General features: G+C 47.1%; 5 protein-coding genes across 7 annotated transcripts; 3 read left to right on the top strand and 2 right to left on the bottom strand.

The window, feature by feature from the left end:
* Window positions 31–4,475, top strand: LOC8077707 (uncharacterized protein At1g04910). Its single transcript, XM_002454307.2, has 8 exons — window positions 31–951; window positions 2,166–2,233; window positions 2,335–2,423; window positions 2,538–2,703; window positions 2,793–3,082; window positions 3,205–3,409; window positions 3,528–3,685; window positions 3,868–4,475. Exons 1-8 carry the CDS (start codon window positions 654–656, stop codon window positions 4,109–4,111), a joined length of 1,518 nt encoding a protein of 505 aa, XP_002454352.2. The 5' UTR covers window positions 31–653; the 3' UTR covers window positions 4,112–4,475.
* On the top strand, window positions 7,021–8,211 carry LOC110435059 (protein TIC 20-v, chloroplastic-like). Its single transcript, XM_021460377.1, has one exon. The coding sequence runs from the start codon at window positions 7,240–7,242 to the stop codon at window positions 7,888–7,890; it is 651 nt and encodes a 216-aa protein (XP_021316052.1). The 5' UTR covers window positions 7,021–7,239; the 3' UTR covers window positions 7,891–8,211.
* Window positions 8,024–11,309, bottom strand: LOC8071745 (transcription factor BIM2). Its single transcript, XM_021460376.1, has 11 exons — window positions 11,042–11,309; window positions 10,804–10,887; window positions 10,353–10,724; window positions 10,143–10,263; window positions 9,797–9,866; window positions 9,468–9,560; window positions 9,298–9,336; window positions 9,006–9,183; window positions 8,765–8,903; window positions 8,558–8,684; window positions 8,024–8,435 (listed from the first exon to the last, which is right to left on the bottom strand). The coding sequence occupies exons 1-11, from the start codon at window positions 11,055–11,057 to the stop codon at window positions 8,376–8,378; spliced, it is 1,299 nt and encodes a 432-aa protein (XP_021316051.1). The 5' UTR covers window positions 11,058–11,309; the 3' UTR covers window positions 8,024–8,375.
* On the bottom strand, window positions 17,813–20,294 carry LOC8071744 (sodium-coupled neutral amino acid transporter 3). Its single transcript, XM_021458924.1, has 5 exons — window positions 19,478–20,294; window positions 19,220–19,372; window positions 18,895–19,098; window positions 18,313–18,778; window positions 17,813–18,174 (listed from the first exon to the last, which is right to left on the bottom strand). The coding sequence occupies exons 1-5, from the start codon at window positions 20,208–20,210 to the stop codon at window positions 18,066–18,068; spliced, it is 1,665 nt and encodes a 554-aa protein (XP_021314599.1). The 5' UTR covers window positions 20,211–20,294; the 3' UTR covers window positions 17,813–18,065.
* LOC8077705 (putative U-box domain-containing protein 42) lies at window positions 20,677–26,252 on the top strand. Of its 3 annotated transcripts, none has more exons than XM_021459394.1 (5): window positions 20,677–20,854; window positions 21,924–22,297; window positions 22,671–23,641; window positions 23,763–24,072; window positions 24,361–26,252. In XM_021459394.1, exons 3-5 carry the CDS (start codon window positions 22,673–22,675, stop codon window positions 25,977–25,979), a joined length of 2,898 nt encoding a protein of 965 aa, XP_021315069.1. In that variant the 5' UTR covers window positions 20,677–20,854; window positions 21,924–22,297; window positions 22,671–22,672; the 3' UTR covers window positions 25,980–26,252. The 3 variants fall into 3 exon arrangements, with proteins under 3 accessions (XP_021315069.1, XP_002454350.1, XP_021315068.1); XM_002454305.2 differs by having other exon boundaries at window positions 20,677–20,878; XM_021459393.1 differs by lacking the exon at window positions 20,677–20,854 and adding an exon at window positions 20,947–21,537.

Genomic DNA, 27,433 nt, shown 5'->3' with positions numbered 1-27,433 from the left:
AACAAAAGTGTAATAAGATAGCGAAATCAAACAAAAAATTACGCCTAAACAAGGCCTTCACTTCCCCACGCGAATCGCTCCGCCTCCTCCCTCCGACCCTCCCTCCACACGCACGCACGCCCACTCCTCCCCTGCTTGGCTTCCGAGGACCCCGGTATCCGCCTGCCGCTCCCCGCCGACGCGCCGCAGCAGCCATTTTCCTTCCCCTGCTCGCGGCTGCTCGCCACCTCTCCTGGTTCTGGTTCTCGTCGCGGCGCGAAAGGAAGGCAGCGTCGTTTGGTGCTGTGTCGGGGTCCACCAACCCAACCCGGAGATTCGCCTGCGAAAGGAAGGTGATAAGGCGGGGTGCCCGAGAATTGGCAATAACTGCTGGATTGCTGCTGGAGGCGCTCGATTCCGCGTCCGGTTGGGATTTGCTTGATTTCGTCTCGAATCGGGGCTCTCATTGCCTCACTGGGCGCTCGAGCGCGCGTTTATATAGCGCATTGGCCAGCGGTGGCTTCTCGCCGTCCGTCGCTGTGGGTGCTGATGATGATGCATTGAGTGGAGGCGAGGCGATCCCCGCTGATGTTCCAGGTGGTTGTTTTACGTGCGCTGGTGAAGATGCCTCGCGGGGAGTCTCTTTGATCGGGTGGGAGCCTCGCTCGCTCTCGATGGTGTGCAAGGCGGCAATGGGGATCAAGGCGGTGGGAAAGCTCAGGTGCCCGTCGTCGGTGGCCGCCGCGGCGCGGTCAAGCTTGAAGCTGTGGATGCTGCGGGCCACCACGACGGTCCTGCTCTGGACCTGCGTCGTGCAGTTCACGGCGGTAGGGAACACCTGGACCTGGGGGCCTCGCGTGCTCAAGGGATGGCCGTCGTGCCGGACGGCGCGGGAGGCGGCCGCCGTCACCACCACCACGCGGCTTGCGATGCCGGAGCCCGTCGTGGAGAAGGCTCCGCTGCCACCGAAGAGTGAGTACTGCCGCTCTGCCTTCCATCGATTTCGTATGTTTTGGAATGGAAGCACGAATTGTATGCCTATGAAAATGCGTTTTTATGTTGACCACTTTCTGTTCAGATTTTGTGCATTGACGGTTGCCAGTCATTTGGTAGAACACGATAACTTATTATTAGATTCTTTCGTCAAAAAAAACTTATTATTAGATTCGCATTATGGGTCGTACCTTTTACTCTGTTAGGATTAGGATTCATGGTCTGAAAGAAATTTGTTCCAGGTTCTACAGGTGAAGTTTTTTGATAGAAAAATTCTACCCGCGGTTCGAACTCGTATGATGGTAATATGTTAATTAACTATTTCGAGAAAGGTGGGAAAGTAACAGTACCAACCTATGATGGTAACATGTTAATTAGTTATTTAGAGAAAGGTGGGAAAGTAAGGCCAGTCTCAATGGCCCATTTCAATGCACTGTTTCCAAAATAAATCTGCTGACAGAGCATCAATGAAACAAACAATGAAACAACCTCCACAATGCATGAGTTTCACTTTGATGTTTCCTAGGCTGGACAAAGCATTTAATTACTGCAAAATAATTGAATCACATGCAAGATGGTGAAATGATTTAGTCCTCAATGGAGATTTCATCCTGTTTCACAGCGTGGGAAACAACGTCAGTGGAGTTTCACCATGGTGAAACTACTTCCTTCTCTCTCCTCATCGTTTCATGCAAAAAGTGCAGTTTTGCTGACATGGCGCTCTAATAAATGTGCATGACATCCTGGTGAAACTCCCATTGAGACTGGCCTAACAGTGCGAACCTTTGTTAGCTTGTACACTGAATTTATGGCTTATACTTTCCCTTTTTGGTACCAATCATGCTGCATTTCAGTATTTACTGTCGTTTCACCTTTCTCTTTCACCATGGTGTCTAGCCGGTATATGAACCACAAGGTGATGATGGACTTAATTTGCACCAATGAGATACAATCATCATTTTTGCTGCTTGATACATTTTCCATGAATATCCTTCACTTTATCGTGGTTGTTAATATAAATCGAGTTGACTATATGACTACCATTGTCAGTGAGCTGTGAGCCTCAGCTATATCACAATATTGGCAGTATTATACTATTATATCTCTAGGATAATCTTGCTTGATGTGCATCAGAGTATGTGTTTTATTCCTTGTCGATTTTCCTAATCTCAATTTTTTTAATGTTATGTTAGGAATTTATCGAAACAATGGTTATTTGATGGTTTCATGCAATGGTGGGCTTAACCAAATGCGAGCTGCTGTAAGAAACTTTAAGACTCTTCATGTAATCATTTGCTAAAGAAAGACGATTCTTTTTAGGACCTAACATCTAGCATCCTTGCCTTTGCCCTGCCGAACCAGATATGTGATATGGTTGTCATTGCAAGATCTTTGAATGTGACTTTAATAGTTCCTGAGTTGGATAAAACATCGTTTTGGAATGATCCAAGGTGTGTTTACTGTTGGCATTAATGTTTCCTTGTCCTAGTTTCTTTCTTGAGTCATTACTGGATGGATTTTATGCATATTCTTTGTGATAATATGCTTATGTATTCTGCCTTCAGTGAATTTCAGGATATATTTGATGTTGAACATTTTGTAATCTCTCTTAGAGATGAGGTTCGCATACTTAGAGAATTGCCACCAAGGATACAGCGAAGAGTGGGGCTAGGAAAGTTTCACTCAATGCCTCCTATTAGTTGGTCAGATATCTCTTATTACCATAAGCAGGTTAGAGATTTCTGATGTCATGTGTCCTTATCCAATCCATAGAATATTTACCGTTTGGCAAAAAGCTGATAAAATTTCATCCTGTACAGATTCTACCTCTGATTCGGAAATACAAGGTACTCCATCTTAATAGAACTGATGCTAGGCTTGCTAATAATGGTCTGCCTCTGGACGTCCAGAGACTGCGTTGCCGGGTGAATTATTCTGCACTGAAATTTACATCCCAAATTGAAGAGTTAGGAAGGAGAGTAATTAGAATGCTTCGCCAAAATGGCCCCTTCTTAGTTCTTCATTTACGGTATGAGATGGATATGCTTGCCTTCTCTGGCTGTACTCAAGGTTGTACTCCTAAAGAAACCGAGGAACTTACAAGGATGAGGTAAAGTTCTTTTGCTTTGCTATTTATTCCAGTCTCCTGGTTCATATCACCTTTTGATGTCTTGTAAATATACATAATATCTGGTCTTTCTCCTACTGACAGTGCATGTACTCACACTTCAGGTACGCTTACCCATGGTGGAAAGAGAAAGTAATAAACTCTTTTGTGAAAAGAAAAGATGGCCTTTGCCCTTTGACGCCAGAGGAGGTTGCTCTTGTTCTTAAGGCATTGGATATTGACAAAAGTATGCAAATCTATATCGCAGCTGGGGAAATATATGGTGGAAAACGCAGAATGGCTTCTCTTACCTCGGCTTACCCTAACGTGGTATGGACCAAACGACTAAATTCACTTGTGACACCACTGCTGTTTTGTGCTGTCATCAATCAGTGTGTCTCTTTCCTGTTTTCACTGATGTTTTTTTTTTCCTGACAATGATACGTAGGTGAGAAAGGAGACACTTCTGGAACCTTCAGATCTCATGTTCTTTCAGAACCATTCGTCGCAAATGGCTGCTCTGGATTACTTGGTATCACTGGAAAGTGATATATTTGTTCCCACATATGATGGCAACATGGCTAAAGTTGTCGAAGGACACCGGAGGTATCTATTATCTCAACTTAATCTGTTCTTGAACGAACAGGATGTTAGAGTTGATCCATGTCAGTCCTTCCTAAATATTTGTGCTGAAGATTTGCACTATGTTTCTCATCGCTTAATTTCTGCATCAGAAATATTCACCTGTAGAAAAACCATAACATGTCGAGTGCTATTTGTTGGTACAGGTACATGGGCTTCAAGAAAACAATCCTGTTGGATAGAAAACTTATAGTTGAGCTGGTAGATCAGTATACCAGTGGATCTTTGCGGTGGGATGAGTTTGCTTCATTGATCAAGGCTGTCCATTCCAACCGTATGGGATCAGCAACCACCAGGGCAGCGATCCCTGACAGGCCCAAGGAAGAGGACTACTTCTATGCCAACCCTCAAGAATGCTTGCAAGGTCCCAATATGTTGCAAACATTGTGATCGATGCTCTTGGCATTCTTTTTGCACTTGGCATGGCTGAACCTAAGATGATCCATCATATCTCTGAACCTGCCAAATGAATGGCATGCTTTTGTTAGCAGTCTAGAGCCATGGAGAAGGCCTGTGAACGGGTTCTGAAACAAGAAAGATGGATATTTGGCTTGAATGTAGTTGGTACATACTCCTAGGTGATAGGCAATGCTTGAATGGACAGGCAAATTGTTCTTTCTGTGGATTAAACCAGCAAAAGCAGAGCTGATGCTCATGTACGAGTCAGTAGTATAGATGGTGCAGCAAGTCCCAAAAGTCATCTTTGTAAGGGAGGAAATTGCTATTGTTTCAGAAAAGCATATATATGTGCCAACATTTGGATACGTGAATCTGTCAACTTTCTTCCTCCAGTCCAAAAAAACTGTCAGTTCAGGCCTTGTTTAGTTCCGAAAAGATTTCGGATTTCGGTACTGTAGCATTTTCGTTTGTTTGTGGCAAATATTATCTAATTATAGACTAATTAGAATCAAAAGATTCGTCTCGCGATTTACAGATAAACTGTGTAATTAGTTTTTATTTTTGTTTATATTTAATGCTTCATGCATGTGTCGAAAGATTCGATGTGACGGAGAATCTTAAAAACTTTTTGGTTTTCGGGGTGAACTAAACAAGGCCTCAGTTAAAATTTTATGCTCTTCGAGCAGATTCGCTCGATAAAGGCGTGTCTTGCTTTCAGTGATGCTTAAGATACGATTGGCCTCGATGCGCGATCGGTTCTGGGGGTGTGGGAGCGGTTAACTGGAAGTGCTACGCTGCGCCATTCTGTAATCGCAGGACACCGTCAGCAGTGGTGAATATCCAGGCGCCCGCGTCACTCGTGAGATCCGACCTGGGGTTGCTACCAAGCCTTCTCAAACAAGAAACAATATACAATAAAACAAAATATAGTCCCCGTTTTGCCCGATCCGATGCGGCCTGGCTGGAACCACTTTCTACTCGATATGCGGCTATGCTAATGCCAGCGAATCTAGGGGAAAAAAAAACTGAGATCTGGATTTCCTGAATGCACTCGCTAAATGGTCTTCCACACGCTGCAGGCTGCACTTCAGGGCTTCAGGCGATGCGTATTCTGTACGATCGCCGTCGCGCGCTGTGATCGTCAATGCGCCTCCGATCCCTAGATGCATTGAAGCTTGCGAGTTCGTGTTCCTTGTTTTCAGTGACGATTGATGTGGTAGGATTAAGCTTGACGCAACCAAAGAGCAACGAGTATAGTGCACTACTAGTAGTTGGTTTAGTGTGACTTGTGTTAGTGGTAGGATAGCTTGATGACGAACTTTGTATCAAAATTTATATAGCTTGATGGATCAATAATTTGTACTTGATAAGTTTTTTTTATTTTATAAATTATTTCAAGTAAAATTTGATATTAAGTTCTCAAAATTTGAAGTTCAAAAATTTAAGATTTCCAAATGACCTTTGATGTTGACATTGGTCTATATAAAACATCTAATTATTAATGCAATCTATAATTTTATAGTTGATATTTTTTTATCATTTAAAGTCCTAAATATTTATTATATTTTCTAAGATATTGAAATTCAAAATTAGATTTTTTTCAAACAATTTTATAGATCATGTTAACGTCCAAAGTTCTATTAAAACTCGAATTTTAGAATTTTAGAGTTCAAGAAAATAAAATAAATATTAGAACTCTAAATGACTCTCTAAATGACTCTAAATGAAAAAAATATCAACTACAAAGTTATAAATCATACTGATAACTGCATTTTTTTTTTGTGTAAATCATGTCAACATCCGAGGTTGTTCAAAAATTGTAACTTTTTAATTTAAAAAACGAGAATTTAAAACAGTATTTGGTGCTCTTAAAATTTTTAGTTATAAATTTGTCAACTATAAAGTTATGGATCAATATTAAAATCCATCATTTTTATACAAAATTCATCTTCAGCCAACTTAAATCCATCATGTAAAGGTTGGGTACAATAGCTAGGGGCATAATAGTAAGTTTTGATTTCTCTTCCCCTTCCACTCTATTATTTTATTAGCTAAGCATTTCCAAAAGTTTCCAAAACACACTCACAATCTTTATTTTTTGGTAGTATTGAAAAAACCTTCTCTCCAACTACTCCCTATCTCAACTCCCAATGTTTCTACACTCATGAAAATCGACTCAATAGAGCGGGAATATACAAGCGCATATTGATAAGCTAATTTGGAGGTAGAAGGACATGGGCGAGAATAAAGTGCAGCTACTAAATTAGTATGGGGAGAAAAAAAGTCATCTCCAAGAGTTTTCTATATTTCTATTCTATTTTTTTCTCGGTATTTTTTTCTACGACCCGATCTTATGTTTTGTATCAGGAACTCTCAATTTATTTCTATACGCGTTTAAGCCTTTCCACCAAATCTTTCTCTCTTGTGTTTTTCTCATCTGGAACCCTGTCACACTCGGGAGAAATTTTTGCGAGGTTGGAAAAGATGGGGAGTGAAGATGCCAAACTATTGGAAAGAGTTTTTTCTTATTTTGCTGAAAATAATAAGAATGAGAAAGCTAGATGGCAAATTGTTAGAGATGCTTTAAAGGAAACCAATAAATATGCTCCTAACTTTAGCCACTTTGAGAAAAATTATTGAAGCATAGTTTCCGTATTCACCCGAACACTGTTGGTCGGGCTCGGCTCCGTCGTGGCCCATTATCATTACTAATCTCCCGTAATGGAAAGGTAGGAAACCACCCGGCTTCTTCGGACCTTCATCGCACAGAAAGGCCCATATGAACAGCGGGCCACGCTGCAATGGCCGGCCGGCAAGGCGGCCCACGAGACACTCCCCGCGCGTCGCCCACCCGCCCGTCCTTCCTCCCCCACGACGCCGCAGGCACCACCAACCAATCCCCTCGTCTCGCCCTCGGCCACATCCCCCAGGAGCTCCACAAAAATCTCCCCTCCAACCCGCGCGGAGGGGGCAGCAGCCAGCAGCCGCAGCCGCAGCCGCGCGGCGCCACTTCCCTCACCCGAACGCCTCGCCTTGGCCGCCCCCTCGCCGCACCCCCACACGGCCACACCCCTCAAACATCTCCACTCCCCGACCGCGCCGAGCAGAGAGAGGATCACATGGCATCCGCCGTTTCGCTTCTCCTCCTCTCGCCCCCGCGCCATCTCCACCGCGACGTCACATCCCGCCTCCTCAGCACCCCGCACCGGCGGGTCCTCCTCGCCGCCCCCACCAGCGCGACCCCTCGTCGGCTCCTCGCTGCGCCGCCGCCACGCGCCTCCAACAACAACGACAACAGCGGGGCCGTGGAGGCGCCCGACCGCCTCGTGGCCGCGGTCGCCTACCTCTACCCGTTCCTCGACGGCGCGCACCACGGCCGCTTCCTCCTCGCGCAGTTCCCCTTCTTCAACGCGCTGCTCCGCCCGCTGGGCCCCGCGGCTCGGCTCTTCCACTCGTCGCCGCTCACGCCCTTCCTCCTCTTCCTCACGCTCTACTTCGCCGTCGTGCGGAACCAGCAGGCCTTCTCCCGCTTCGTCCGCTTCAATGCGATGCAGGCCGTCGTGCTCGACGTGCTGCTCATCTTCCCCGACCTGCTCGCGCAGTCGTTCGCGCCCTCTGGTGGGGTTGGGTTCGAGGTCTTCCAGAGCATGGAGAGCACGGTCTTCCTCTTCCTGCTCGTCTCCTTGGTCTATGGCAGCGGCGCCTGCCTGCTCGGGAAGACGCCGCGGCTGCCCATTGTCGCAGATGCAGCCGAGCGCCAGGTGATGTGACTACAATTCCTTTCCCTCGAATCATGCTGATGGAAAGGGGATCTGATGATTATGCAGAAACATCGGAATGGCTCGTTGGTGCTTGCAGCAAATCACAAGCTTAGTATAGTTTACAATTGCCTTGCTGTTTATATAGGTCTAGTTACCACTTCAATGGATGAACTGTGCAAGGTTGATACAATGACGTTGCAGCCTAGTGTACTACCATATTTGTTGAATTGACAAATTTTGAGAGAGCAATACATGTACACTGTTTTACAATCCGAATCGCATTTACAAATGAGGAGGATTGAGGAATGTCTGAATCGGGGAGCTTTCTGACTACCCCCTCCCCAAGCAGCTTCCCTTGTATCCGAATGGAAGCTTAGGTCAGTAATTTAATTGTGATTGCAATATAAATAAAAGAATTGCATCAATTGTGAATTTGATTGGTGAGGTCCTGGCCTGTTGTCGCCATTGTTTGAATTTCAGTTTGAGGTAGAGATCTAGCTTCTTTCGCACCGAAGCTTCTTGGTCACATGGATAGTATCTTCACATTCATTATCCTGTAAAGTGAGGGTAAAAGGAAGTGGTAAAGAAATGACTGGTTGTGCGGATAAGCTTTGACATAAATCTAGCAACTTTGTAAACATTAACTTGCTGATATACTTTCGTGTGCTGTTATTACCTTCAGATCGTCACGTATATTGTTAGGTTCTGTTCCTCTTCTGTCCATACTGATCTCTACAGATATACTAGCTTGAGATGGGTCTACTCCCGACCTTTTCAGTGCTTGCGTCAATCTATTTAGTAGCCTGTTGAAAATAATGTTTTCATCTGTTAGTTGCAGATAGCAAAATTGTCATTGGTAAGCAACAGTAGTTTAGGAACAAACCCTTGAGAGTAAGCATCCGAAAGACTTTGAGTGTCCTCATGGAGAGTTTGTTTCTCGTTCTTGCTCAGTGTTCTGTTGTTGTCTGAATCAGAGGTTGACATGCTCAACCATGGTAGCTGTTTGCTAGCTATGTTGTTGTCTGCATTTTAAAACTATTAGGCTTAGTTAACCAAGTTCTTGTCATGAGCTGTAGCAAGTGAAAGGTGGTAATGCAATGAAAGGGGGAAAACTGGTAACTTACCTGCCCTGCTTTGTGCTGTGCTTGTTGGCTTTTGGGAGGAAATGTCGTTTGCACTAGCTTCTCTAGCGCTTTGTGTGTCAAAGAGAGCAGACGATGCCACTGTAGTTTGCTTGGAACCATACTGTTCTTTGTTCGTATCTTGTGTGGAAGCTGCTAATCCTCCTCCTTGGTTGATATTCTGTGAGACCATGAAAAAGAATAAAGAAATTTGCTATCATTGATATATCATGGGTTCCATACTTCCATGAGATATTTCCTTTTCTTTTTGAGGCGCGCGTGTGTGTGGAATTACCTCTGTGTTTTTCCAGCATGATCTGTAGTAAACTTTTGCCTAGCAAGGGGGAAAAAATAGTTGGCAAGTGAGTCAAAATCCAAATGTAACCTTTTTCGCGTTCTTGTAAAAGCCGTGCATGATTATTGTGCAGTATTGTGATGAACGTGGCAACGTGGCTATGTTAGTACCCATGGCATGGAGGAGTCCTCGTGATTCTTTTGTGGGTGGGCTGACTCGTACTTTTGGACCTTCTCTTGCAAGAACCTTATGTATTCAATAACCTGCGAGCAAAATGTTCCACATGCTAAAATACTGGCTGTAACGTGCTGATCAGGATTCCAGTCTCCCCAGTTGCCGAGATTGTGTTTACTTGGAAATCTTTTTTATCATTATTTTCATCCTAGTACATACTATGTGTTTGCATAGAATTGAGGATATTGCACCACAAAATTGGGATCAGTAGGAGCATTTCATTGTTATTACAAAATTGGGATCAGAAGGTTGGCGATCTGTTTACCTCAAGAAGAAAAGATGCTTTGTCCCTCTTCTGATCACCGTGTGGCAGGAGTTCCCGAAGTATTTCGAGCCTAAAACCAGAGCATACACACATATACTTGTTAAAATACATTTCCAATATCGCATAAAATACATTTCCAATATCGCATCTCATGTACCAGCTGTTCGTCAAAATTCAAGATTTGTGTGTTGATGACAAAGCTCATGTCATGCTGTAATTGTAACTATAACATGCTGAGCAGGCAGCTGGCGCACTCAGCTTCTCACTATGTTCTGGCAAAATCTATTTTTACTTTCTGATCTGCTCACTGCAATTCAAAAGGGGAATTCGACCTCAGCGAGCTTGCCTGTCATTTATCTTTGTCCTTCTCCGCTGCTCTGTAGCGGAGTGCTTGGATCTCGGCGTGCTGGGCCCCTGATCAGCGCTGCTGCCACTGCTTCTGCTTCTCCCCTCCCCTCCTCTCGCCCCTGAACATGCAGGGCAGCGTAATAAAGGGCCTGAATTCTGAAATCCAAGAGAACAAAACAGCAGCATATGGAGTATGCAGCAAATTTACCTCTGGATCTTTGGTCCATGCCAGAATCTTGCCACATTGTGGCCGGACCGCTGTGAGCCCTGGCTCCCGATTCTGTTCCGTGCGGCGGGCCCTCCGTTCTGGAAACATGAACGGCAGGAGGAAAGGCGGCGGCACCCCTGACGACGACGACGCCATGGCTGGCGGCTTCGCCACCCCTCGACTGAGTCGCAGCAGATGCCACCTGCCTGATGCTGAACGTCCCGACGCCGCCCGGTAAGACACGCTCCTCCGAGTCCGCCTCCAACCCCGACGACGGTGCCACGCCGATCGCTCCTCCCTCGCCGCCGCCGCCGCCGCGCCGCTTGCCCAGCTTCAGTGGCTTCAGTGAATTGTGCACCCCCAATTCGTATCCTGCATCTCCAGTGAAATGGCTTAGGTTATTACGTAGTAAGTCGACGTGAATTATGAACCGATCGAGACGCTTCCATACCTTGGGTGGAATGCTGCACCGGCGACGGCGACGACGAGCCTCCTCCGGTGTGGAGCGAGAGGAAATCGTGAGCCGGCTTCTCTCCTGCGGATCACGGGCACGTCAAATGCAGCGGACGAGAGAGGGTGAAAAGGTAGAGAGGCCATCTTAGCGGCGAGAGCAAGACGAAGAAAGGAACACGGCGAACGAAGCCTCCAGCTAGCTAGCTCTGACGACATCCATCGTAGCTAGTCCGTACCTTGGAAGAGCTGCATTTTGGCACGCGGGCGAGCACGGGAACCGAGAGATCTCTGGCGCCTGCCTGCCAAGGCTGCCGCTGCAGCAGAAAGATGGTGCCTGGATCTTGCGGGCTGCGTGCTGGCTAGTACCGACGACGCCCGACGGAATGTGTGGCGAATTCGGCTGTCGACTCCGCGGAGCTTATTATAGTCAGGTGGAGGAGGGAGCCAGCAGGCCAGGGGGGATGAGATCGAAGATGGCCGGTAAGCCTGCTATCTGTCAGTCTGTCTGATTGTGTCTTCAGTGTTTTTATCTCTTGAAATTTGAAGTACCTTCGAAATTTTATACTAGTGTACAAACATAACAGGAAGCAGGTCGGATGTGATTATGTGAAGGCTTTTAGCGTGTCTAGCACGCGGGGCTGCTACGTGGCTGTCGGCAAAGTAATACTACAAACATAAACATGTCTGCCCGGGATGAATAATGATCCTACTAATGAATTAACGGCTAGCGCGTGTTCGATGACAGCTGACGACTGACGTTACCACACCGCTAATTGCGGCAGAGACGATAGCGTAATAAGCAAAAGCAACCGATCGATCCAACTCCCTTGGAGTAAAAAACCATGAAAATACCACTGCTCACGCTCACGTAGTAGTAGAACACTGCTGGATGAGAGAGAGAGAGAGAGAGAGAGAGAGAGAGAGAGAGAGAGAGAGGAACAGGCTCCTCCGTCCAGTCCAGGCTAGCTCACGTGCTCCACCGGTGCGGAGACGAAGCTGTACACCGCCTTGCCGGTGGGCCTCCCTTGCCTGCCCGCCCGATCGCCCGGCGCCCTTTCCTTTCCTTTCCCTCTCTCCTCTCCCCATCCGATCCGTTGCGCGCACATGCTCAGCCACCGAGGCTGCTGCCTGGCTGCGCGAGACACCCGCGCTTTCCGGCTAGCTAGCTAGCAAGCTATAGGTGGCGCGTCACGCGTGGTCGATCGCCCCGCTCCCGCTCCGCGCGCGCTCACGGTCACAGCTAGTAGGACTCATGCTCATGTGCCGCGCGCGCGCGTCGTTGCTAGCCTAGCAAATTAACCACCAATTGGTCGAGAGCGACATGCACCGCGCGCCGCGCTGCATGCGCCGGCCTGGCCTAGCTAGCTTTCACGCACGCACCAGGCACGATCCGCGCGAGCTAGCTAGCGCGCGCACCTGCCGGTGGTGCCGATCCGTCCTGCGCTGCTGATGCCGCCAGCTATATCATATCCAGCCAGCGCGCATCGCCACGTTGCTGCTGCGCGCGCTCCACCGGCAGGGTGGCCGGGGGTGGGGTACCGGTGGTGTGGCCGGCCTTTACAACCAGGTGCCCGGCCGGCCCTCCAGAGCGATTCAAAAGGCCGGGGTGCGCCACTGTGGCTAGCTTAGCTAGAGAGCACGTGATCGACGAGAGCTCGCTCGATCGCATGGCATGGCCGCGCGCGCGGATCGGAAGGAGGACGTACGGGACCGGATCGATCGGACACGGCACGTTCGACCGCGACGCGTGGCCTGCCCCCTGCCCTGCCCTGCCCTGCCTGCCTGGTGTGCTCGGCGCCGCGGCGGTGAGTGAGATGAGGTGGTGGGCGCGTGATCGAGCGTCACGTCACGGCGGATCAGCGCGTGTACGATGTGCCCCGGCCGACGCAGCTGCATGCTGCGCTGCCTGGCCCGGCCCGGCGGCGTAGTATGCGTGCATGCGCCTGTCGCCGTCAGCGATCGCGCGCGTAGGTACCACGGTGCACGTGCCGCCGGTGGGGCGACGCCTACTACAGTCTACATGGGTCCGGCCGGCCGGCCGGCCGTCCGGCCGGTCCATGCAGCAAACGGTGACACGGATGGTGCGGCGGTGCATGCATGAGCATGCATGAACCCAACAACAAACGTACTGCGTGCGCGGTCCCATGACTACCGCACATCACCTGCAGTGTGCTGTAGCACACGTACTGTACTACCTGATCCGTCCGTCCCTCTCCCTGGCGCGTGAAACTGAGCTCAAACCACGGGCGTCTCGCCAACAACAACCATGCATGCATGGCCCGCGTGCGTCGACTCACTCAAAGTCACCTGTGCTACCAAATCTGGGCGAAGCGATGGATAGCTTACACAAAATCTGTTCATGAGCCTAGCTAGGGCCGCAGCACCTAGTAGCTAAGTAGGTGAGGCGTCAGATGCTAACTCTGCCTAATCTTAATTAGCAACGGGCTGGGCTCCAAGTCGTTGCGGCAAATACGACAAGGCGCATGTGTCCCGCACAACCCGGGAAGCTTCGCGGCCGTTTCCTCTTGCGGCGTTGCAAAACATGCATGGGGCGGAGTATTCTTTCAGTTCAGATCGACGTTTAAAATGATGGGATCCCATGGATCAAATAATCATTGGGAGGTCAGTGGATGGCGTCGTGCTCTGCTCTGCTCTGCTCTGCTCTTCATGCTCTCTCTCTGCTCTGATCGGAACATTCCCTCTGCCACTCTCTGCAAGCTGAGGAATCCGTTTAGGGATCAGTAAACAACTCCCGGCGCCCGATTAGTTTATCAGCTCCCTCCCGGCGGGTGGATTAACATAGCGCTGCACGCCACTCAGATCTGACCCTCAACGAGGCTTGGGTTTTTTTGGCATCACGTGGCCAACGCATCCATCCAACACCGCGCGCGAGCGGTGGCAGTAGCGGTAGCGGTAGCTCTTGCTTTGTTGCTGCCTGCCCAAGTGCCCTGTGTCCCCGCCCCCTGCCTGCAGGAGTAACAAAAAAAATCACCAGTCGGGCTTCCGGCTATTAAGTGCCGAGATGGCCGGCCGGGGCGCTGATGATTTGCTTGTGCTGTGCTGCTTTTCGGGTTAGATTACGGGACACGGATCTGTTTTTTAGGGGAGGGGCATGTGGGGGTTTGGGGCCTTTGCAAGTGAGTTGTCCCCGTCATGGCGTGGGTGCGCCGGCACGTGACTGTCCCGTCGGTTTGGATTTTTGATTAGTGATGATAATCGGAGCTCACCACACAAGCTATACAGGTCGCGCGACTCAGGTGTACCAATAGAGAGGCAGGGTGCGCCGCGGATTAAGAATACAGAAGGGCTCAAAGCACTGAAATTCTCTAGTGCTAATAACCAGAACATTTGCACCAAATAATAAAAAACAGAGAGCGTGTTTTTGGCCAGCTTCGAGACAGTACATAGTGTATTTCTCCGGTGCATATCACCGCCTCACGGAAAATTGCACCGGAGAATAAAACAGGAGAGCTCACTTTTATCTGGTGGAATTGGAGGCACACTCAAGTATCTCTCTCTTTCAAGCTGTCAATTTCATCCCACTGTCAGAACTGGCTGCTTGAGGAGCTTGACAACACTAAAGCTAAATTCGGTGCATATTAACGCCAGTGAGCTAGGATGTCTTCTTTCCGGTTCTCTTTCTTTGGAGCGGTTGGAACTCTGGTATTGCCATTTCCTAAAAAAAAAAAATCTAGCATTGCCAGAACATAGTTAAACTGAAGATACCGTGCCTGCAGCGGCTCAACCACCTTGGGGTGATGTTTTGCTCCGGTCTTCGAGCAATAGAAAGCACAGCTCCAAATCTCTCCAGTGTTAGATTTGGAGATCGCCTCAAATTACCACTCTCACTGGAAAACATGAGCGCGCGGTATTAAGATATTCGGAGGATCTGGATAATTTTCCTCTAAGTAATCAGCCAGATAGACTCGTCTGGCGATGGACGACCTCGGACGGTTCTTATACGCCAAAATCCACGTACGCAATGATGTATTTGGCCGCAGTCATCTTTCAGGGGACACAAGTTAATCTGGAAAGCTTGGGCTTCACTGAGAATCAAAATTTTCCTGTGGTTGGCGATAAAACGACGACACTGGACTACTGATCATCGTGCTCAGCATGGTCTCGATGCAAGGGACCGTTGCTACCTCTGTGATCAAGCACCGGAAACTATTGACCATATCATTGCATGCTACCCATTCACAAGGAAGTTTGGTACTTCGTCTTGTAGGCCATCGGACTTCAGCTACCTCAGCCTGCAACCAATACCTTCATCCGGTGGTGCAAGCTTCATAGGATGGCCGATGGTGTAAGGCGTAAGGGTGTCGACTCGCCTTTTGCTTTTGTATTATAGCAGATTTGGAAAGAACGGAATTCACGCTGCTTCTGAGAAGCCAAGACATCGATTGCGGAGCTGCTACAAGCCATCAAACTAGAAGCTGATCGCTGGATCGAAGCCGGCCTGTGTGGGCTTAGAGAGCTAGTTGAACGCAGCAGCTCTGGAGTCATCAAGTTTTGTCGTTTGTTTTTTGTTCAAGATGTAGCCCTTCTTCTTCCTCATTGTGCGGCACGGCCGAACCTTCTTGTATTTTTACTCTTCTCCACTTAAATGCAATGATACGTAGCTCTTATGAGTATTCGAGAATATTAAAATGAGTATTCAAGAGTATTAAGCTATTTGACAAGCACCGTAGTGGTTTTGTTTTTTATACTCGTACTGATCTTCCATTAGTCATGCCAAACCTTGGAGCTCTTACCGTACGTTTTCTGAGTTCGAGGTAAGTTTAGACTACGATTATGCACACTATGGTACAATACAACAGTCATATATTACAAAATACAATCAATTTTTTATGTCTTTTACAGATGGTGAATGTATACCAATGGTGCCTTGCAAGTTCCTCCACCTCAAGTTCTTGAGTATTGCCACTGGTGGATTGACCTTTGGTTATTTGTCTCTAATTTCTTTTCTTGATGCTTCTCCTTCACTGGAGACTTTTATCTTGGCGGTACGTCATCTTTCTTCTACCCTGCAAAGTTATTTGTTGCTATAAGATTTAATTGTTGACACAACGTTGGAATTGTTGATTCATAGTTTTTCATATTTATTTAGGCAATCCAGGAACATAAGTGTGTCTCAGCTTTTGAAGATCCCTCGGATCTGCGAGTGATTCCAGGGCACCATCATCATTCTAAACTCAAGCATATGAAGATCATCAAATTCACTGATGCCAAGAGCTTAACTGACTAACGTGTCAAATTCTCAACTCCACAACATCACTCGAGTGCCTTACATTGGACACCACTGGTTTGCCTACATGCTCTGCAAGCAAAACTGGCTACTGCAGGCTCGTGCTCAAAGATGAACTCGTTCGAGCTCAAAAAAGAAGTCAAGGCTGCCGAAGTTTACATCAATCTTAAGGTTCCATCAACTGTTGAGTTCAATCTTTCGGAACCTTGCAGCAATCAACGGGTGGTGCTCTATCGCTCGCCTGTTGGACCCACAAGCAGGAATCCAGTGAGGGGCTGCCGGCGCACCACCGGCGCAGCCTCCAAGCGCCCGCGCACGGGATACCATGTATATGGAACTCTGGCGAAGCAGCTGTCCCGTTCGCGAAGCCCTTGCCGAGGAGGGATCTAGGCTGCGGCTCCAACGACGAGTGAGAGAGCTTCGCGACAAAGGGAAGGGAGCCACCGTTGAGGCCTCGCGGGCACCATGGCGAGCGGCAGCAGCGAGGTCGCGGGGAGGGACCAATAGGTCGTGGGGTGAAGCCGGAGCGGCGGTCGGCCTCATGGCGGCATCGACAAAAAGAACTCACGACTCATAAGATCTCATGGATGGGAAAGCTGCACAGTCTCGCGGACGGGGGAGAGGTCGGAGACGGGAAAGAAGGAAATAAAACAAATCAGTATCTACATAACTAGTGTTAGGTGAGTAATTTTTTCGGTCCAAAAACAGGTGAAAACAGAGGGAGATCTGCTTTGAGTTTTGTACTTAGGCCTTGTTTAGATGTGAAAAAAATTTGGATTTCGCTATTGTAACACTTTCGTTTGTTTGTGGTAATATTGTCCAGTCATAGACTAACTAGAGTTAACAGATTTGTCTCGCGATTTATAGTCAAACTGTGTGATTAGTTTTTGTTTTTGTCTATATTTAATGCTTTATGCATGTGCCACAAGATTCGATGTAACAGGAAATTTTGAAAACTTTTTGGTTTTTGGGTTGAACTAAACAAGGCCTTAGAGTAAAAAGTCTAAAGCAGCTGGTGCTTTTTACCTCTTTTGTTAGCTTAATCGTCGCCTAATGGGAACCTTCGAAGCAGACCCTATATGACCTCTAGTTTAAAGAGATTCACCTAAATGGCCGATGTTTGGTTTGGACCAACCAAAAAGGACAACCCAATGCCTAAACGCCGAAGCCATTCATTTTAGCCTTGCACCCGTTAGAATCCGAAAAAACTACGGATTTCCGCATCCTAAAGCCTGTTCTCCCTAAGATAGCAAACTTAAGATGTTCTCTGTATGCCGATGGCCCAACCATCTTTAACAACACTTGCGCGGTCGAACTTAGTTTGCTGCAAAAAGTCCCACATATATAGTTTTAGAGTGTCTTGGGCTTGAAAATTAGGGGGTTTTTAGTTCCCAATTTTTTCCAAAAAATTTAGGTTTTGGTTCATCATTTTGCAAAATAGAACTAAACACTATTTTGGATTTTGGCCTCAAGAGACCAAAAAACCCAAAATGAGTCTCAAGAGGCTTTCCGAGGACAATAAATTCTGCATTTTGGATGGAACTAAACATGACTCTAAAAATTTTGGTATTTTGTATTTCATCACTCCAAAGTAGTTGGTATTTTGTATTTTAGATTTTATGGGGAACTAAACACCCCCTTAATATGAGAAAACGAAACTTTTTCCTATTTGTATATGCCAAGATAAAATTCGACATCTCCTCCACCATTTCCTAAAAATAAACACATCTCTAGGCAAGTACTTGGGGCTGCTACTAAATATGAAAAAACTTGTAGAGTAAAATCTATTATATTTAAAAAGCTAAAACATCTTAGAATTTAGAGAAGAGAGATAGAGAGAGAGAGAGAGAGAGAGAGAGAGAGTATTAAGTGATAACACATAATTTATGGCTCCCACTTTAGGACCATGGGGAATCAGACGCTCTATACACAGCTACGGTACTATCAGCGCTGACTTAATTTTCAGATACGTGTGCGCTTCACGTAGCCCTGGCTGCCACTGCCATTTAAGATCATGAACAAGCGTCGCTGTACACTGCCACGGCGTTTGCCACCACAGCAAGAACAATCATGAACAATGCCAGGGACTTGTCTCTCTTCCTTGCTATGCCATGACGATCCCTGGTAAACCGGGACAAAACGACATGAGAATGAAGAGAGTACTAGCTAGCAACAAAAACATCCAAATTAAGCCGCCAATGATGCATGGAGAAATTTGTGTTTGTGATATATGTATGTATGTATATATATCAGAGTCACCTTAGCGTGATCGCAGCAGGGAAAATGTAGGCAACGCAGACGGAAGCCGTGGCTCCGGTGAACTGGAAGGCGTCCCAGATATTTGGTATGAAATTGGCAGCGAGGAATATCACCGCAAGGAGCGCCGCTGTCAGCCCGCCAAACCTTCGGTTGTCACAGGACAGCGGCCTCGCCGAGGGGAAGAGGAGCCCATCCATGTTGAGCCGCAGCGCCTGGAACACGATGGGGAAGACGAGCATGAGGTGGAGCACGTAGCTGACCCTGACGGCGTCGTTGAAGAGCGAGCTGTAGGGGATGCCGAGGTTGGAGTCGAAGTTGGCGAGGACGTCGTCCAGCGTCGAATCGCCGAAGAGGAGGAAGCCGAAGAAACTGGTGGTGATGTACACAGCCGAGCACAGCAACAGCGACGTGCGCACTATAGGCCTGATCTGCGCAGAATCCTTGAGCTCCTTGCAAATTGGGAGAACTGCAGAAGTTGTTACTCAATAGCTAGTAAGTTGCCATTACATAGCTAATTAACCAAATCTCATCAATGCATGCATACTGGAGCTAGTCAGCCCATATATACAATGGATCATATACCGTTGTAGTGGCAGATGTAAGCAGTGACAAGAACTGGAGCTGCTGTGAAGAGCCTCCAGATGGACGGCCAGTCATGGATGTCGGGGAACAGCCGAGGCATCGGAATCTGCCCTCTCGCCAGCTTGAACATAGCGATCCCGGCAGTGATCACGACGAACACAACGGCCAGAGCGACCGATAGAGCAGACGTGTATCTCAGTGAGTCTGAAATAATGGATCACGAAGTATAAGAGAAAGGAAGGAAAAGAAACAATGCAAGCTATATATATACCTAGTGACTGACAAAGACAAACAACCAAAATGTTGAGACGTGACAGTTGCTTACCGACGTGCTTGACACATGCCAGCGGAGTGAACACACCGAGAGTTGCGATGGCGAGGATTGCGAAGCGTCCGTTCCACCGGTTTGCGCCGAACCATCCTTCAAGCACACCGTGATGGTGCACGCCGCTGGAGGAGGTTCCAGAGAGCACGTCACCTTGCATTTTGTGCAGACAAGATCCGAGTTGTCGTCGTTAATAGATTCATCTAAATAGTAATCGCAATTCACAAACTTCGACGCCGCCGCCGGCCGCCGCCATACCGATGATGATCATGTAGACGACCAAGATGCCGAGGTTGTTGACGATGACGCACAACTGGAGCAACCCCCTGCCGAGCACCCCGAAGGCGTCGCCCATGGTCTTGGCGTAGGTCCTGACGCCCGCGGCGCGGTTGAACCGCACGAGGAGGTCGACGGAGGCGTCCGTGAGCAGCGCGGCGAGCACGATGAGGACGAGGCCCGGGACGAGGCCGAGCACCTTCATGGTGGCCGGGAGCGCCATGATGCCCGCGCCGACGATGGTGGTGGAGAGGTTGAACACGGCCCCGGAGAAGGACGCGCCGTGGAAGTCGTCGCCGGCATCATCCGCCCCGCCGCCGCCACGCTGCTTCTCGGGGAGCAGGGGCTCCGCGCCCTCGCCTCCCGCCGCCGCGGCGTGGTGGTGGTCACCGCCGCTCGAGATCGGCATCACCATCCTCGCCAAGGCGCCGCCGAAGCCCGGCTCGTCGTAGCTGGGACGGTGAGGTCTGCGCGGACGGAATTCCAGCTTCCAGTTGCCGCCGGCCCCTCGTTGCACAGAAATGCGAGTGTCTTCACGCATGTATGGATGGATTGGAGCGCTCCTCCGTTCTGACTTTTGATGTAGCGCATGCGGCGAGGAAGAATTGGGGGGAGTGGAGTGTATGTGGAGAAGCTTTTGATCGGAGGAGACGAGGCGTCTTATTATTAGAAGAAGAGTGCCTCCCCAATTTAGCAATATCGAAAGCATGGCCATGCATCCAAGCTGGAGCCTGCCACCCGAGCACCAGCATGGCGGCGTGGCAGGATTGCCATGCCTGGCCCTGATGCCTCTGGTAAGCTTAGCAGACTAGAAGTGGGCTGATGATGGGCTACGAGTGCCGTGTTTGTAACTCGCGTTGGACAATCGGGAAATGGGCCTTAGGCCTAGGCCTTGTTTAGTTCCCAAAAAATTTTGCAAAATTTTTCAGATTCTCCGTCACATCGAATCTTTAAACGCATGTATGAAGTATTAAATATAGACAAAAATAAAAATTAATTGCATAGTTTGGTCGAAATTGACGAGACGAATCTTTTGAGTCTAGTTAGTCCATGATTGGATAATATTTGTCAAATACAAACGAAAGAGCTACAATGTCAATTTTGCAAAATATTTTGGAACTAAACAAGGCCCTAAGTAATGTTTTGGACTGAACGTACTCGAAATTGGATCCAACACGATCCATCCAAATCCCACTCCAGGCTCCAGGACTTGCACTTCCCGCATTGCAGAATCTGGTCCGTTCAGGTCAGATCTCACGGTCCACGGCTGCCAACGGATGGATGGCAGAATCCGTCCCCATTCGCCTGGTCAGAGGAGGAAGCAGGACGAAACTCGCCGCCGCCGCCGGCGATGTCCGGGTGCGCCTCCCTCGCCCGACGCCGGTACCCCTCCTTGAATTTGCTTTCCAGTGTCCACTCGCACTAGAACACTCTCAGCGCCTCTCGGTGCGACCTCGCCGTCGCCGCCGCTGTCGCAGGACCCGCACACGGTGACGGGTCACAGCAGCGGCGACCGTCGAAGGACATCGTCACTGGTCCACGCATTTTTGGTGCCTGGTAGAGTGGTAGTTGTCTCACATAGCAGCACGTCACTGGCTCAATTTCTTTTGGTTGAGCGAAGCTTTGACCCAAGGTTTAGTCCATGACTTGAATTTGGACCGGGTTAGGTCACTAGATGTGTACAAACGGTCAGTGCTCCGCTGATATGCCAAACTTGAAGCATCAGCCTTTTTGTCATACCATACTCGTCCTGGTCATAGGGTTGTTCAACAATCGACATACAAGATGTCTTGGTTCCCTTGTCTTACTCTATTTTATGATTTTGATGCTCATAGTCTTACTTGCGCTATCCAATCATAACCACTCTTTGGGAATATTTATAAAACCTGGACAGTCACTAGCCACCATGGTTTGTTGCAAACCATTTCCTCAAAATAATATTCAGAAATACCTTCCCCTACTGTCACTTTGTTTGACAAACCTATGCGATGAAGTAGCTTGTGCAGTTGAGCCTGTGTTGAGCTACAAGGTCTCAGGCCAAGGTAAAATTTAAGAAATGCTCTAGACATTAAAGGTTGCTGAACCATACAATCCTTCTGCTAAAATTGGAGTAGATTAACACACTTAAAAACTAGCAAATTTATGGTGAGCTATCTATGTTTTGCTACTTATGGTTACTGTTTCTGAAGCATGCATACATTTCAGTACCCAGCAGGTGTTCAAAGTAGTTTGCTCCCTCTAGGAACTTCTATCATGACCTAAGAAGTGATATCATGCCTCTTCCCCATCCTCTTTTTATCTATTGAGCCATACAGCTTTCGGCAACTTCCTTGATATCAGCATCATTCTGTTTTTTGGGGCAGCTTACCAATCTGCCCATAACCTAACTTTTTTCCTGCAACTGATTTGTATTTTTCTTATTTTATAGTCTGAAGTTCCTAAAGGCTTATTAAGCTAAGTTTTCTGGAAGGATGCCAGTCTGTCATCAAGACTGCGACTTACATGTCATGATTTTCTGCTGATGTCGATAGCAGTCTGATGGAACAGAAAGTCAACACATCAGGTCTATTTGGTGATAATTAGTTGCAAGTTGGAAGGGTTTTACAAATGCCCAAATAGAAGAGACTATATATTGAACATATCTTGCTTGGTCTACTCTATTTGCATTCATCTATCGGAGAATGTGCTTATGCACACAGGGAACCAGGGCCAGGTTATTTGCTGGAGCAATACTCCTCCCATAACTCTTCTGACGTGGTACCTCTGTATTGTTCAGATTTTTGAGTTCCTAGAACCATACAGGTACCTTTTTGTTTTATAATTATCTTTACTGCTTTATTTAGAGGGTTAGGCTTTGTAGAAGAACACAAGTTCTTCTGAGGAATAAGGTGGTAAACTTTGTTCAAGAAGAAAGACTTCTATTTTTGCTTCAGCTTAATGGTTGTTTGATTGTCATGGTTCTTAGTTTAATAATTTTGGTGCAAATAAGCACAAGTATGATAATGTTGTTGTCTGCATAGGTTTGCACAGGTATTTTAAAGCATATCTTCTACTCCATGTCCTTATGATTATTTTTTTCAGCTCTCTTATGATGATTTGATTTCACTGGCAATTCTTGTTTGAAAAACATTTACATTTCTCTCTTTCAAGTTTTGCTGCTTCTGTGTGGATGCAGTCATGTTGTCAGTAGCTACCACCAATGTCAGCCAAGGGAACTCCATGGAATCAGTCATGGCAACAATGGAGCGTCAAACAGCTCGCAGGACCCAGACTAATGTGACACAGATGATAGATTCTCTTTTTGCCAGTGTCAATCTTGCTAAAGATCTTTCTGCTAGGTGCAAAGGCAGAACATACACGGCTGATGAGATACAAAGCATAGCACAAGACCTTGAGAATGTCTTGCAGAATATATATGATGATCTTTGCAGGATACCAGCTTCAGCATTTGGCAGTAATGCTTACATGGATGTTCTTATTAAATCCCAGTCAATGATGGATTACTGTGAGGCTGATATACCCATAAATGTAACGGGCAACAGGCCTAGGAGAAGGTCTCTCCGAGATAATGGTACTCCGAGGCTGGTGGACTTTCTGCAGGGAATGTACCATGAATCACATGAATTTGGTGGCCAGATGTTCAACACTCTCCCAGAGGTTGCAGAATACATTGAGCCACTGTATGATGCGTTCATCTGTCCACTGACAAATGAGATAATGACTGATCCTGTGACAATTGATAGTGGTGTGACATGTGACAGGAGGGCCATAGAGGAGTATATTGAGAGGTTTGCAGACAGTTCTGAACCTGTCTATTGCCCTGTCAGAAAAATGACAATGCAAAGTAAGACAATGGTGAGCAATGCTTCCCTGAAGAGTGTAATTGAAGAATGGACAACAAGGAATGAGGCCATGCGTGTCAGGATTGCTCGCACTGCCCTTTCTCTGTCAACTGCAGACACAATGGTGCTTGAAGCTATACATGAGCTGAAGTTGCTGGCCAAGTTGAGGGTGAAGAACAGGGAGCTGATGCACAAGATCGGGGTCACCAAGTTCTTAGCACGGTTGTTGGATAACCACAATGGACAGATTCAGTTTGATGCTCTCAAGCTTCTGTGCTTGTTAGCTGAAGATGAAGAAGGAAAGGTGAGTAGGAAATTTTCTTGCCTAAAGGAGTTCATCTTCAATTTAGATCAGTTTATACTGATTGCTCAGGATCTTAGCCTTGTTCTTCAAATATGATATAATTTTTCTGCATGACATACAGGATATCATTGGAAAAACTAAGGCCATTGCCAGGACAATAAAACTACTGTCAAGTAATTCTACTGATGAAAGGCATGCAGCCATCTCTTTCTTGCTGGAGCTTTCGAAGTCACAGTTACTGTTGGAGAATATTGGATCAACACCTGGAAGCATTCTGATCCTCACTACAATGAAGATCAACAGTTCAGATGATCCGATTTCTGCCGAGAAAGCTGGAGCAGTCCTTAAGAACCTGGAGAAGTGTCCGAAGAACATCAAGTACATGGCTGAAAGTGGCTACTTAGAACCTCTTCAGAGTCATCTAGTGGAAGGTGAGATGCGGAGTATTAGGAAAGCATATTTTGCAAGTATGGTAGTAGTTATCTTTACAAGTTTGGTTTTGTTTAATCCACAAAATTTCTGACATTGTATAACCAAATGGCAATTCTGTTAACTTAAGCTACTAGAATACAGCTGCCCATGTCAAGTCTTGTATTAGCACTTCATCAGTAAAACATCTGAAAGCTTGATTTGCATACTAGAACTAAGAGATTTCACTAAGGGTGTCATATTCCTGTAGTAAATTGGTGTTTTAAACTGACTTGAAGATTACAAAACAGGATCGGAAGAGATGCAGATGGAGATGGTCGGCTACCTCTGTGAGCTAGTCCAAGAGCAGGAGCTCACCATTGACATCAACAGAAGCACCTCGGAAATCCTCATCAAGATGGCGCACGGCTGCAACCCCATGGTCCGCAAGGCAGCGTTCAATGTCCTTGCCCAGCTTTCTTTGCACCTCCCCAACAGCAAGATGCTTGTCGACGCAGGTGCTGTCCCTGTCATGATCGAGGAACTGTTCATCAGAAAGATGGATGATGAGCCGGTGAACTCCATGGCCACCGCTGCCACTGTTCTGGCAAACATTGTTGAGTCAGGCATTGATCCGGAGACCACGGTGGTGAACAAGGAAGGCCATGTCCTCACTTCGAAGTACTCCATCTACAACTTTGTGCACATGCTCAAGTGCTTCATGCCGGACGACCTCAACCTCAGCATCATCCGCATCCTGCTAGCGCTCACTGTGCTCACCAAGCCACTGGCCACGGTGGTCTCGGTCATCCGGGAGAACCATCGCGGCCATTCTATCATCGAGCTCATGAGCTCTCCAACGGAGGTGCTCAGCCTCGCTGCAACAAGGCTGCTCATCACCCTGTCCCCACACATTGGACACACCATCGTAGAGAGGCTCTGCAAGACACAAGGACAGCCACGCAAGGTGGTCAAAACCATCAGCCATGCTGGGCGCATCACCGAACGGCAAGCTGCATTGGCGACACTCCTCGCGAAGCTACCTTACCGGAACACCTCACTCAACATCGCGCTTGTGCAGGATGGCGCCGTGCCAGCCATACTGACAGCAATAAAAGAGGTTCAGAATGGTACTGCTAGATCAAGCAGGCACGCGGTGCCATACATGGAGGGTCTCGTCGGCACGCTAGTGCGGCTCACTGCGACTCTGTACAGCCCAGAAGTGTTGAAGGCGGCCATGGACCACAATCTGGCCTCGGTGCTCACTGACCTGCTCGATGGAGCAGCCGGGAGCGACGAGGTGCAACGTCTTGCTGCAGTGGGGCTCGAGAACCTCAGCTACCTCTCCATCAAACTTTCCCAGCCACCGCCCGATGAGCTGCAGTCGAAGAAGAACACCATACTGAAGCTCCTGAAGGACTCAAAGGCGCACAACAACAACAAGAAGAGCTCACACCACCAGGTCAACGTTTGCCCGGTGCACCGTGGAATGTGTTCCCCAGCAACGACATTCTGCCTCCTCGAGGCCGGCGCCGTGGAGGGACTCCTGGGCTGCCTGGAGAATGACAACATTCGAGTGGTGGAGGCTGCGCTCGGAGCACTGTCCACTCTCCTCGACGAGAGGGTGGACGTCGTGAAGAGCGTAGTGGCCCTTGCCGAGCTCGATGCTGCTCGGTGCGTGCTTGCTGCGCTGAGGCAGCACCGTCAAAACTTGCTGTGGCAGAAGTGCTTCTGCGTGGTGGAGAAGCTCCTGGAGCATGGCGATGACCGATGCGTGAGGGAGGTGACAGGCGATCGGATGCTGCCCACGGCGCTGGTGAGCGCCTTCCACAGGGGGGACGAGAGCACTAAGCAGGCCGCCGAGAGCATCCTCCGGCGACTACACAGGATGCCTGATTACTCTGCAACCTACGTATCCATGGAGTTCTAGTCGTTGGGATCTAGTAAATAGTATCAAAGTTTGTGCATACGCTGCTTGCTTGTTCGAACAGACTTACAGTTACAGTTACAGAATCACGTGACCGGAAAATACAATGTTGGTTTGCTAGTTTCATTTTTGTCCAGCATTATGATTTCACAGCATGAATGTTTTAACAGGTGAATGGATATTGTCAACGTGAATGTTGCTTACCTTAAAATGGTAGAGTTCTCACCCTTGTTTGTTGGTTTGGATCAATATATGGTTATAGATTGGTCTGTTGAATTTTGGAAAGACTCCCTTGTTGATTTTCTCCCAGTTAAATTTTAGCTGCCATTTTTCATCTAAATGCATCATTGTATATAAGAAAAACTTTATATTTTGGGTCACGCGTGCTTGTCGTGCCGTTCCCAGTACAGGGCGACCCGAGCTCGTCTGCTCGAGCTCGCGGCCTTGTCCGTGCGCGCGGCATCGTGGTCAGCCGGTCGCTGACCGACTCACGACATTGCTGTATGGATGGTCGAAATTTAAAGGAAGAAGTCGTTCCGCCAAACTATTTTTCATCCCTAAACTTTAAAACCGGATAAAATATATTCCTCAATTTTTGAAACCGTGTATATTACGTCCCTGACATTGTTACGAGTGGTTTTAAAAGCAGTTTTATCTTTTTTATTTTTATTTATTTTAGCTGAATATTTGTAAAATTATAGTAAATCACATAAAATTCATAAAATAGTAAATCTGATTTTGTTAGACTCCAGATAAGTATATCTACACAGTGAACATATAATATGGTATGCTTTAGTGCAAAGTTTTTGTTGTAGCTTTACATATGTGTTTTTCTATAACTAATTAAAATAATTCATAGGTATAGTTTGTAAAGTCCAATTATGGTGATTTTTTATGTTGGGCTAATTATTATATATTTAAACTGTGGTAAAAATTTCATACTTATTAGATCATATATAACTTAGTTCTAGATTTATTAAGATTTAATAAGCATAAACCTAAATAAATTTATAACTAAGTAGTACATGATCTAATGAGTAAGAAATTTTCACTACAACTCAAGCATAGAATAATTAGCCCACCATATAAATTTTATCACAATTGGACGGTAGAAATTGTAGCTATAATTAATCTAATCAATTATAGAAAAGCATAGATCTAAAGCTATATCAAAAAAATTATATTAAAACATATTATATTATATATTCAATGTGTAGATCTACTCATCTGAAGTTCAACGAAACTGAGTTTTTTATTTTATGATTTTTATGTGATTTAATGTGATTTTTCAAAAAATTCAGCCGAAATAAACAAAAAGAAAAAGACAAAACCGCTTTCAAAACCAGGGCAGGGATGTAATGTGCACGGTTTTAAAGTTAAGAGATGTATTTTGTCCGGTTTAGAGTTTAGGGATAAAAATCAGACTTTCGTGAAAGTTGACGAACTAAAGTGGACTT

This window comes from Sorghum bicolor, chromosome 4 (genome assembly GCF_000003195.3).
Source record: "Sorghum bicolor cultivar BTx623 chromosome 4, Sorghum_bicolor_NCBIv3, whole genome shotgun sequence".
Lineage (NCBI taxonomy): Eukaryota > Viridiplantae > Streptophyta > Magnoliopsida > Poales > Poaceae > Sorghum > Sorghum bicolor.
This window is presented reverse-complemented; position numbering and strand designations above follow the sequence as displayed.

Excerpts from the sequence above, each read along its gene's own strand:
- LOC8077707 (XM_002454307.2), top strand. The coding sequence starts at position 654 with ATGGTGTGCAAGGCGGCAATGGGGATCAAGGCGGTGGGAAAGCTCAGG. Across the intron at positions 2,424-2,537 it reads TCGTTTTGGAATGATCCAAG|TGAATTTCAGGATATATTTG; the intron begins GTGTGTTTACTG and ends TTCTGCCTTCAG. Across the intron at positions 3,686-3,867 it reads GTTGTCGAAGGACACCGGAG|GTACATGGGCTTCAAGAAAA; the intron begins GTATCTATTATC and ends TTGTTGGTACAG.
- LOC110435059 (XM_021460377.1), top strand. The coding sequence starts at position 7,240 with ATGGCATCCGCCGTTTCGCTTCTCCTCCTCTCGCCCCCGCGCCATCTC.
- LOC8071745 (XM_021460376.1), bottom strand. Across the intron at positions 10,264-10,352 it reads CATGGACCAAAGATCCAGAG|GGGCGAGAGGAGGGGAGGGG; the intron begins GTAAATTTGCTG and ends CTGCATGTTCAG. Across the intron at positions 9,337-9,467 it reads AGGACTCCTCCATGCCATGG|GCAAAAGTTTACTACAGATC; the intron begins GTACTAACATAG and ends CCCCCTTGCTAG.
- LOC8071744 (XM_021458924.1), bottom strand. The coding sequence starts at position 20,210 with ATGGCCATGCTTTCGATATTGCTAAATTGGGGAGGCACTCTTCTTCTA. Across the intron at positions 19,373-19,477 it reads CGTCTACATGATCATCATCG|GTGACGTGCTCTCTGGAACC; the intron begins GTATGGCGGCGG and ends ACAAAATGCAAG. Across the intron at positions 18,175-18,312 it reads CCTGCTGCGATCACGCTAAG|GGATCGTCATGGCATAGCAA; the intron begins GTGACTCTGATA and ends CCGGTTTACCAG.
- LOC8077705 (XM_021459394.1), top strand. The coding sequence starts at position 22,673 with ATGTTGTCAGTAGCTACCACCAATGTCAGCCAAGGGAACTCCATGGAA. Across the intron at positions 23,642-23,762 it reads CTGAAGATGAAGAAGGAAAG|GATATCATTGGAAAAACTAA; the intron begins GTGAGTAGGAAA and ends CATGACATACAG. Across the intron at positions 24,073-24,360 it reads TCAGAGTCATCTAGTGGAAG|GATCGGAAGAGATGCAGATG; the intron begins GTGAGATGCGGA and ends ATTACAAAACAG.